The sequence below is a fragment of the Rutilus rutilus genome, assembly GCF_951802725.1.
Source record: "Rutilus rutilus genome assembly, chromosome: 11".
Lineage (NCBI taxonomy): Eukaryota > Metazoa > Chordata > Actinopteri > Cypriniformes > Leuciscidae > Rutilus > Rutilus rutilus.
The window spans coordinates 43,854,735-43,866,501 of NC_140216.1; the positions used below are offsets into that span (position 1 = coordinate 43,854,735).

Genomic DNA, 11,767 nt, shown 5'->3' on the forward strand with positions numbered 1-11,767 from the left:
TGTCATCATGTAAATGTCTTAGTGTTATTTAGTTTTGTTGTTGTTTGTTTTGGTCCATAAAATGAGCCAATGGGAACCAAACTGGTTTGTGACACAGATTTGGAACAACATGAGGGCGAGTAAATGATGACAATGGACTTTTTTTTGGGTGAACTATATCTTTAAATTCTAGTCTAGCATTATTTTCTTCCTGGACCCTTATAGTGGGTTTAAATGTTTAACTTCCAGAAGGAGGACTCGTGGCTGCATGTTCTTCTAAATGTAAATATGTTTTTAGCTGAAACCATCGCTGATTGACAGACATATCTCAGTGTGAACAGTGATGTGAACAGTACAGAGAGGAGCGAGTACATGCTGTGAGTTTGTATACTCTTATAACCCCCTTATAACGTTTATAACCCCCTTGCAGAATTTATGCAAATATGAGAGAAAATGTCACACTGAACAAAAAAATGTATCATCCCTCAATTTTTATAATCATAATCATCTTGCAGATTCTGTAAGGGTAGGCAAACACACGCACCAAACTATCAGGCAAAGCTACAAAGGGATTATTTCCCACAATGCACCTGTCTCGCCTTCAAATACATTTGACAATTAAAATGTAAAGAGTTTGACCAATATTTTTCCAAAATCAACACACAAATCTCATATACAGGGTTGTGTTGCGCACTTTAGGCAGGGAGGGTTGTTTTCCAGGAGGCTGTTGCACGAATGTACCTGTTAAACTGAAGATGCATAAGAGTGTTTTAGATTGTTTACAGATTTGTGAAGGATTGTAAAGATCACTGTAATAATAAAGCATGTTCGCGTACAGATACGGGTCTCTGAAGAACTGGACGTGTGTTTGAGCTCAGGATCATGGACTCGCTCCTCCACAAACTGTTCTAACCATCTAAAAGAAGTTGATTCTGTATGAACAAGAAACCTGTAAGAGCGTTATCTTATTCTGTACGTGAGTAGTTTAAGGTGAACATATTTAAATACGGGACCGAGTTCATCTAAGAAACGTTCTGAAGCATTGTTTTTAATAAAGTTTTATATTAAAGCATCAGGGTCTAATTTAAAGTCTTTAAATATGCATTTTAATATGTTCTTCAAGTGTATAACTAATGTTTGTAGTTTCATAAATCTCTACTAATATTATTATACCAATATCCACAAATCAAGAACAGTGAAAAAAATGTATTTTATTAAATATCAGGCACAAATTTGTTGAACATAAATTGTCACTTCTTAGACATTGTATTACAAAACAAACACTAATGAACAAATAATATTTTTTACTAATGCAAAGAAAAATTTCAAAATGTCAACAAGGTTTTATTCTGTTGCTTCTTCCTGCGCCGGCTCGTACTGCAGGAGCTGTGGATGAAGGTCACAAAACAAGAGTCATTCTCTCACACACACACACACACACACACACACACACACACACACACACACACACACACACACACACACACACACACACACCATGAGCTGAAGCGCCTGTTTCACACTCATAGCTCCACGAGGCTGAACCTGAGCTTCTGTGAATGTGCTAACGGTGTAGTCATCTCACCCTGTTTCTCAGATCCTTGTTCTCTGCCAGGAGCTGCTCATACTTCTTCTGTAAGTCCGTCAGTTCCAGACGCAGAGTCTCCGAGTCGTCCTCCTCCGGCCCTGCGACGCCCAGGTGATGCTTGATGAAGCTGAGGTTAGGGTTAGTTAAGGCTGGTAATCCCTCCACACATCCACACTGACTCCATGTAAACCACACTCACATCAGTCTTTGGTAAAACACATTAGTACACGTTTGTCATTTAATTCGCCACAAGCTTGGGCCTAACAGTCAGAAGTTATTTAAGTATATTATTTATTCATAGCATTGCATTCACAAACTTATTCATAAATCAAATTTTAGTTGAAATTAACTAAATTGCAGCATGATAAAAATACGGCGTTTAATATAAGTGGGGTTACGTTAAACAACTGGATCTAGTTTTGCTTTACATTACTCTAAACAGAATGAGCTGTTGTGGCGACGAGACTGAGCAGATTCTGGTCTCAGAACGGCAGATTTGAGCAGATTCTGGTCGCAGATTTGAGCAGTTTCTGGTCTCAGAACGGCAGATTTGAGCAGATTCTGGTCTCAGAACGGCAGATTTGAGCAGATTCTGGTCTCAGAACGGCAGATTTGAGCAGATTCTGGTCTCAGAACGGCAGATTTGAGCAGATTCTGGTCTCAGAACGGCACAGAAGCGTTTGGTTTCAGTAAAGGATACTCTAAGGCATTGTTGGGTTTCTCCGTTTCCTCGTACAAAGCCACCAAGACTGAAATACAGAAGGTCTAATCAGCTGCATGCAAAAGATGTTTGATTAATATTGATTTGATGAGTGATTTCACCATTGGTGAGACTGTCGAGGACTCCGGCCTTCTCCAGATATCTCCTGAACTGCTCTCGCTTCGACTCGGAGGCCTGCAAACATCACACCACAGAAGAACACTCAAACTACTTCCACTTCAGAACAAAGTGTGTAACTTTCCCAATCTCGAGCTGAAGTAGGTGAAACACTCACACACATTCAGCTGTGAGTTAGAGAGGATTCACATACACATATTAGAGCAGTTGAATAACATTTAAAGTGTCTAAATGTCACTTTGTCAGATTCTGTATCAAGTGTCTAGTATTTGAGTCAGTATTGTGTTTGTTAGTGTCGCTAGTTAATGAGATTCTGTTCAGCTGTGTGAACTTAAGGAGAAGCGACACTAACACAACAGCGGCTTTAACGAAGACAAAGATCCAAACACACACTTTATCACACATTTATACTGTAACGTTAAGCTTAAAGTTTACGTTCTTTCACTGTGTCCGTGAAATATATATAACGTTAGCTTTTAAAAGCTAAACAACAGCTCAAATGCTTTCTGTTCTAGTTAAACAGCATCTTTACATGTATAAATGTCGAGTTTTATTTACTCACTCTGTAATGCGCCATCGCGAATGACAGCCACGAAATGTTTGTTCGCCTAATGCCTCGGACGGGCGACTCTTCCGTGCGCATGCGCTGAGCAAAGGCGGAAACACAACACACACGGTCGCCCTGGCAACGCTTAAAGGGACCGTCATCAACACTAACAGCCACACATACAAAGAAATTAGTCTTTGTGGTTGTATGGTCATATTATTTTATCAATATAGTTATTGCATTTATTCATTGTTAATGTTTTTTGGTGATATACATGCGGGATAGATTAATTAACAGACTCACAGATATTCATTTTCAATTATGTGTTTCATTTAGTTTGAAAACTGATTCTCTCGACTGTGGTTACAGCATTACAGCCTGAAAATCATATAATTATCGTCATGATTCATATTTTTCGTCTCGTTTTCGTTGATGAAATGAACAGTGTTTTTGAGTAATTTACTAGATTTAAAATTACACAGTTTATTAATTCACCACAGCAATAATGACCAAAGACTTTCATAAATAAAATCATGTTATTTTTTGCAGAAATAATCATAATAATAATGCTGGAATGCAGAAGTACTACACAGAGCAAACTGCTATATTAAGATAGCATGTTAGAAAGAGTTAATAAATACAATAATTCTTGGATTTAATAGATTTCTCTGTACACTAATTATATAAATCTATATTGTCAGTTCATTATACTTGCATTTATTTCCATTGAAAGATAGAAACAGATTAACTTAATTATCCTGTGTCTCCCTCTAGTGTTCAATATTAATGTCACAGTTTTTCAGTCATATTTCGCACTCGTTTCTCAGACTAAAGTCACTTTATGAAAGCGATCACAACATCAGTCTATGTGGGATAAACGGAGGATCATTTATCATTGTTTCAGCACAAAATACATTCAATAAATACATTTACATCAATTCATCTCACACTCGGACACACAACTTCACAACTCACAACTTACACACGCTTACATTCTCTTTCCAGAACAGTTAAACTTCAGTTCAAAGCCGAACATAAATCAAAACTGAATAAGACTTTGCAACATCTCTACAGTAAAATCATATTGAAATATATTCTAAATATAAAAAAACTCCCTCTTATTTTGTTTATTAATATTTTTCAGATTCTGCAATGTGTTGTAAACTTTAGAGCACAACTGTGTGTGATCAGGCTAACGTCAGTGAGACACCAATAGCACTATCAGTGGTTTAACTGGTTCCCAGTGCCGCAGTCCTTCAGAGTAATGGGTGAGGCTGCATGGTGTTAGGGGTTAACAGTTTAGGACCCAAGGACCAGATGTTTGAAAGAAGACCCGGAGTCAGAATTATAAAAAAATTGAAGAAAAGTTTTACTGAATATAGTTTGCAGTTTCATTAGCAGAAGTTCAGCTTCAAGACTCACACAGGAGTTCGTAGGCCGCCCCGCTTACAGTTACACAGATCACAGCAGTTATACACACACACACACACACACACACACACAGGAGTTCGTAGGCCGCCCTGCTTACAGTTACACAGATCACAGCAGTTATACACACACACACACACACACACACACACACACACACACACACACACACACACAGGAGTTCGTAGGCCGCCCTGCTTACAGTTACACAGATCACAGCAGTTATACCATTTCCAAGGTCTAAGCTACGTCATTGCTTACAGGCTGAATGATTCTTATTGGCCAAGAAATTGATAAACATAGTAATTTTCCACACATATACAGATAGACAGAAGCATATCTCCATAGATTATGCCACTGACACTCGGACCCTGAAGTTAGGCACGGCGTGACCTTCCAGGTCGCAAATTTGGGTTGCTGGGCGCCAGCATGTCTCGAACAACAACTCCGTCAATCTCCAACAATGCCAGTGGTTCCTTAACCTGTAAGGAAGAAGACTAACACACACACACCCGGCACACATCTTTTCCAAGGTTGGATTTGGCCAGGCTCTAACTATAAACAGGAGTCTCGTCTCAAAACATCAAGATAACAAGTTCTTTCTCTCAGGATAGGACACTTTATCCTAAATGGAAACTATAGGCTTTAACTGACAAATGGTCCCTTAAACTATAGACTTAAATGACCCCTATGTGTTTTAACATGTTGAAGACCTTTCTCAAACACAAAACCAGTCCCTATTTAATTTCTGGAAGCTGGGATAAATAGGCAAGCAACGTTACTGCATTCAAATATCAAATACTGACATTAATGAATACATGAAAAGAACATTTCAGTAATCACACTGGTAACTTCTATAACAAAGTAAAATCTCCAGAGAAGTCATTCAACTCATTTGATATTTAGAAAGAAAAATATTAATACCTTGATTATAATCACTCATTACATAGCAATCATTCCAATCCACTCCCTTCATTGGGAACGGAGGATCCTGTGGCCAGAAAAAACGAACACTGCACTTTAACATATGATATATTTTATTGTATGTTACTAAAGCACATGTTTTCTGTCCTCGTGAATCAAAAGTCAGCCGCAGTTCTTCCTTCAGTGCTGTGGAGGACCGATGGGAAGAAAGGGTTAGCTGATGGGAATACGTCCAACTCAAGCACACTAGCTAGGTTAGCATGAATTAATAAACGTGAATATTTTAGAAATAGCTCAATTCTTCTAAGTTTATGTAGCAGGTGCAAAGTCCCAGTTAGGAGTTTACCAAACTAGCTAATTTAGATTTTACAACATAAACGCACTCAATTTAAATCAACAACAATTAATCTTGTGTTTTTGTAAATACTCTATTTAATATGGTTTTATGAATTTGCACTTACCTTCGTCTGATTTAAACCTCTGTCAGCGCGCAATAACTGAAGTAAGCGGCCTAGAAAATGTGGTTCAGAAGCAAATGTATATAACCTTGTGTCACGGTATGTAGCGAAGACGAGCACGAAGATGAAGAAACAGGAGTATTTTAGTCTCAGGCAACAGGAACAGATCTACATAACATTAACGAGTCAGGACATACAGAAACTGAGGACTGAAGTACTGGTGTTTATAAGGAGAACACAGCCAGAGATGGTCTAATTATATGGAGATGAGAGGGTCGTTATCTCTTACTATTGGAGGAAGCGTAACGGCTAACCTGATCATGTGACGCAGCTTAGCCTATGGTGTAACGGCAGTGACGTCAGCATTATTACAATCAGTAACAGCTTACATTAATCAGTTTCATGTGGATTATCAGCACGTTGGTCTTGTGAATAAATGTTGTATATTGGGTGTTATGTAAACATGTTATGTACAATGCTTTTATGAATTCACGCTTTCCTTCGTACGATGTAAATCTCTCAGGAAATACCAGGCGCTATCAGCGCGCGCAAGACTTGAACAGCAGGAGCGGGAAAACACGGCTCGCTACAACGTCAGGCTAGGAGAAAGACAACATTGAACACATTTTGATGTTATGTTCTGGCAAACATGTTATTCATAAAAATTAAAATTCACACTTACCATTTATGTTTTCTCAGCCTAAGACAACACCGGACGCTCTCTGCGCGCGCAAGACCAGCAGTGAGGGAAGAACGTCAGGAATGGAGAGTCTCATGTTATTCAGCTCCTAATGCGAGGCCTGAAATGTCTGTGCATGATATATTACGGTGTTCATTACCTTGATTACAAACCCCGAGATAGCCATAACTACGGTGGCCGAGAGAGTTCAACGCGTTGCAACTGAAGAAAACACATGCAAATAGAAAAAACACCCGCAAATTAAGAAAACATCTTCATCAGTTTCACAACACATGTGTGCTCCAAATACTCACAACACAACCAAATACAGAAACGCTCTGCAAATAGGACAGAACACAACGGAAATGTTTCCGGGGAACCCAATAAGTGACGGACGGACGGCTGGGACGTGCTTATTGCTCGTGAGCTTTACCTATGCCCTACTCTCTTAAAGCTGCATTCAGTAACTTCGGGATTTCTTCGCTGTATTCTCGCTTTTTGCTCGCAGGTTTCTCTCTAGAGCTCCCCCCACAGCTTCGGAATAGATATTTGACAACACTGTTGTAAAAACTCGTTGGCTATTCTCAGACACCAGAGGCTAGTAGATCAACGACATCAAAGCAGATGGGACATTCTTTAAAGCGTCTTCTTCATTCGGGTTCGAACAGCGCGAGGGAGCGCAATAATGACAGCATTTTAGCAGATTTCTTTTGGCCGTAAAGCAATTGTTTACATCGCGAGACCTGATATCACGCGATACTTCCTGGCGCGGCGGCCAGCGGCTCGCCGGCTCAAAGTTGCAAGTGCGTATTTTCCGCTCAGGGGCACCAGGGGGGTGCGAAACGACCACCATTCAACCCGAAATAAGTAATATAACCATTCCAATGACTCCGAAGCTGCTCAGTTAAGGTAAAAAAAGTTACTTAGTTCACCTTTAAAAGGGCAGACGGCAGAGCCCTTGAATTGGGCACTTTGGAGGGAGTGGGGCACTTGTGTGCCATTATGTTGATGAAGGGAGCAACGAAAGACAACGTAATTTCCTCATTATTTTCACCTGGGATGTTCCCATGACAACGCAGCGCGTGTCCATCAGCTGAATAGCTGTTCTTACCAGAAATATAGTATTATTGCTGTTAACATAACTGGTGCAAATAAATATACATTTTATACAACAAAGTTTTTAAAATATGCGTTATATCTGTGTGTGAGTGTCTCAACTTTAAAACTTGCCGTCTCATATTTGGACCCTAGCTGCATTCTAACATTTCTTATGAAACTTATTTTAACATAACATGACAAAATGTGTACAATGTAACTGATGTATAGATTAATGTCTTTCCCTTGTGTTCTTTTTCTCTATCTTTTATTTATTTATTTATTTATTTTAGTCTTCAGCTCATTGTTCTTTTTAGTATTCTTATGACATTGAACATATTGTAAATACATTTTGTATATTGTATACAAAGTTGTATGTCATAAACGTGTCATCTCTGTATGTTTTGCAAAAAAATGAAATAATAATAAAAGTAGACAGCTGTGTAAGCACGTCCCAGCCGGGTCCGTCACTTATTGGGTTCCCCGGAAACATTTCCGTTGTGTTCTGTCCTATTTGCAGTGCGTTTCTGTATTTGGTTGTGTTGTGAGTATTTGGAGCACACATGTGTTGTGAAACTGATGAAGATGTTTTCTTTAATTTGCAGGTGTTTTTCTATTTGCATGTGTTTTCTTCAGTTGCAGCGCGTTGAGCTCTCTCGGCCACCGTACATAACAGCGAGTAGTGTAGATTTAGATTTATCCCAGATTTCCATTCACTCAAATCTTGTGATTCTGTTCATCAAAAGACTCGTTTAGATTCGTTCACTAATAATTTAATCGGTGACACCTTCTGTTGGTTACATCTTTACACCAGTTGGTGGCTGCCTGTCACGAGTGGTTGCAGGAAGGCAGACGGAGACGAGCATAGATATCATATAATAAAGGCTAGATGTCTCAGTTTCAGTCAATCTCATGTTAATCTTGAGTACCTATAGAGTAGTAATGCATCATTCATATCTCCAAAAAGTCTTTAGTTTTATTTTTTTTAAAAGAAAGATAGGCTGTACCATGTCTTTCCGAAGAAAACGAGCGGCTGGAGGCGTGCCATGTGGGCGGAGCTAAAGAATCACAAGCATACATACAGAACACGCTTTTGCTTAGAAAAAGGTGAGATGGACAGTGAAATGGGGGATTGTGTATTGTTGTTTGGAGTGGTTTTACAATAAACAAACAGACACCTACAGTGGCCAGCTAAACAAATGTATTTAAACACACACACACCATACCATATACATTATCCCAGACAGCACGTTCGGTCTTGCCGACGTTGGGGCGCATGTGCCTCCCCGACATAAAGTGCCTCGGTGAGATGTCTTATGGAGATCGGTAGCTAATCGGCAAGACATCGGGAAGACGGTGGCATTAGAATGATTGCCGACCGTGAGCCAACGTAAACCCGAAATAATTATGACCTATGCGGCGCGATCCTACTAGAGCGGCGAAAAGCATTCAGACGCCTCGCTCCCTTTGGCTTAACACTGGAACAGCTGATTTTCGGCTGCATTGCTGGAAACGCCACAGCATGCTTGAAAATCAGCTGTTCCAGTGTTAAGCCAAAGGGAGCGAGGCGTCTGAATGCTTTTCGCCGCTCTAGTAGGATCCCACTGTTATATTAGGTCTTAATGATTTTGTTTACTGCTGTCAGATTGTGTTCCAAGGACACAAGTTTCCTATTGTGTATCAACAACACTCAATAACAGTTTATGTGATGTGTTAATCATAAAATTTGCGACCAAACACAACCTTTGCGTGGGAAGTGGCATACACATGTTTTCAGCCCAGTCTTCGTAGGATGCCAAAAATCAAGACAAGCAAACAAGGGAAAGTTATTACATACGTGTCTATCGATATATATGTGCAAAATAACTTTAACTAGATTAATTAAAGATGTGTTTCCCATTTAGGGCTGGGCGATACAACGATAACGATATCTATCAATGATACATCTTTATCAATAACGATTGAAAAATATCCGATATAGCTCTCAAAAGTCGACAATTGGGAATTTACATCATTAAAAGAAGTCTTTGAGAAGTCTTTAGTTGTCTTTGAGGTTAATTAAAACACATACTTACTGTACTAAGGCAAAGATGTTGTGTAAAATGGCTCTGAAAAGAGCCTTTGGGGTGTATGTAGCTCCTGTTGAGAAAAAGAAGAAACATGAAAAGGAGACAAATATATTGCAAATGCCTTTGTGAATTAATATGCACTCAGTTTTAATTTATCTTTATTGACTAAAACAGTATGTTAAGAACATGGCAAATCAGAACTGTAGGATGACTTCTAGATTGATCACTTACAAAAATCAGATGAAAATCGATCACTGAAAAAACAGAAAAGACAATTATTCTATTTTGTTTAAATTACAAAGGTTAATAAAGTCTCAAATTTTATGAATAGGTGTGTCCAAAAAAAGACTTACTTCACTTAACTATCACTTTACTACTTCATAACCACTTCTTTGTCTGACTACAGTGGCTGCGCCTCTGCGCGCTTGTACTAAACCAGAGCCCGTCTACGGAGAGCCTGCCCACTCCCTATTAAGCTCTATAGTACCGAATTTTGGTTGTAGTACCACCAGAGTTCCACTGGGGGCGATCGCCCATGAGTGCAAAATGAATGGGAGTCAATGGGGCTAGACGGCTAAATTTGTCTCTTTCACCCAATTGCCGTTGAGAAATCTCAGATCTGATTGTAGATTTTGCAAGTTCAACATGGGTTTTAGGTCGAAAGTTGAATGAACGAGTACTTATGTCGTTTTTATTTCTTACAGGTTGAGTTGTTGTTGCCCATAACACGCTAGCATTCTGCTAATGAACGCTGATTGGTCAGTGAAGGACTGATTACGACCAGAGATACCGCTTGATGGCATCGTGTCATCCGCAGTGGGACCAGAAACAAACAAAACAAAAACTCTTCTAGCACGTGTGTTTACCTGTGTCAGCTGTGTTGTTGATGCCTCGAGAGAAAAGAAAGTGCAGAGCGCGAACGCACCAGAGTGAGTGAAGGATTGCCGTTAAGCAGTATCTCTGGTCGTACATGTGTATGACGTCATTGACACTTTAAAAGACTTTTTAAAGCAAATAAGTGACTCAAAAAAATCTAACACCCAGCAATGTGTAATTTATTTGCATCTCCTTTCGAATACAACATTCAAATTACTAGACAAAAAATTATATCCTGAGAAAAGTGGATTTTTATTGGTATAGCGCCATAGACCTCCATTCATTCTGCACTCGTCCTGTGAGCGCCATCATATGGAATCAGAGAGGAACTGGAACCAGTTCAGAAGCCGGAAGTGTAGTGAGAGTGAAACTTCTCGCCATATTAGACATTCTCTGACTAAACTGAGCTCTTTGATTGACAGGTCTACTTTTAACGTTACCATAGAAACGCACAACAAAAGAGCTGCCTTTAATTTTAAGTACGTCACTTAGACAAAATCATTAAAAAAGCCTTCAGAGTGTAGCTGCTAACACCGTGTCCTAACTACACGCGACGCGATAAAATTACAGCGACAGGCAGTGTGTCTGTCCACACTAGACGCGACGCGACTGTGAGACGCCACAACGTCAATCAAAAATCACAGCCAATCAGAACGGCGTGTGGGCGGAGTCTCGCGGCAAGCGCACAACACTAGAGAGTAAACTTGATGGCACTCGCAAGAAAATGGATAAGTAGCTACATAATCAAATTCACAAATATTACACCATTTTAAAAATACATAGGCTACTGAGTTACTAAACAATCTTTGTCACTTGTTTGCTTGCACACAGTTTTAACGTTCTTGTTTCCATTTGTTTAATTTCAAGATCTGAGGTGAATTATCCATTGTTGCTTTTACAGCCACAAAGCTGGAGCACTAAATGATATTCAAATTCACATTACACGCTTTTAACATTAAATAAAGCATATAAACAGTACCTGGGATTATCATTGCCACACTTTGTGTTTGTTGTTCCAGCGCGACGTCGCAGAAAAATAGAAACGCCAGTCGCCATCACGGCTGGTCAGGACAAAAACTCTGATTAACATGGAAAAGATACCTTTTATCGCGTGTCGCGGTGTCGCGTCGCGTGTAGGACACGGTGTAAGAGGTTAATATTATAAAAGGACAGATGTCATTTTTGTGTGGAAAAAAGACAGTCCGTCAGTTTTATGACCGTTTATTAGTTTAACCTGGCTGTTTACCGAATGATTCTCCTCAGACTGAAAGAGAAAAACGAGTTCC

General features: G+C 39.5%; 1 protein-coding gene across 1 annotated transcript; it reads right to left on the bottom strand.

Moving 5' to 3' along the window:
* Positions 1–1,170: 1,170 nt before the first annotated feature.
* Positions 1,171–3,108, bottom strand: mycbp (MYC binding protein). Its single transcript, XM_084424657.1, has 5 exons — positions 2,968–3,108; positions 2,390–2,462; positions 2,268–2,316; positions 1,565–1,694; positions 1,171–1,365 (listed from the first exon to the last, which is right to left on the bottom strand). The coding sequence occupies exons 1-5, from the start codon at positions 3,046–3,048 to the stop codon at positions 1,324–1,326; spliced, it is 375 nt and encodes a 124-aa protein (XP_084280783.1). The 5' UTR covers positions 3,049–3,108; the 3' UTR covers positions 1,171–1,323.
* Positions 3,109–11,767: the final 8,659 nt, after the last annotated feature.

Bases quoted from the DNA above. Each gene is read 5' to 3' on its own strand.
- mycbp (XM_084424657.1), bottom strand. From the start codon at position 3,048: ATGCGCACGGAAGAGTCGCCCGTCCGAGGCATTAGGCGAACAAACATT. The intron at 2,463-2,967 runs GTGAGTAAATAA...TGATGTTTGCAG, and splicing joins TCGCGATGGCGCATTACAGA to GCCTCCGAGTCGAAGCGAGA. The intron at 2,317-2,389 runs GTGAAATCACTC...TCTGTATTTCAG, and splicing joins CCTCGACAGTCTCACCAATG to TCTTGGTGGCTTTGTACGAG.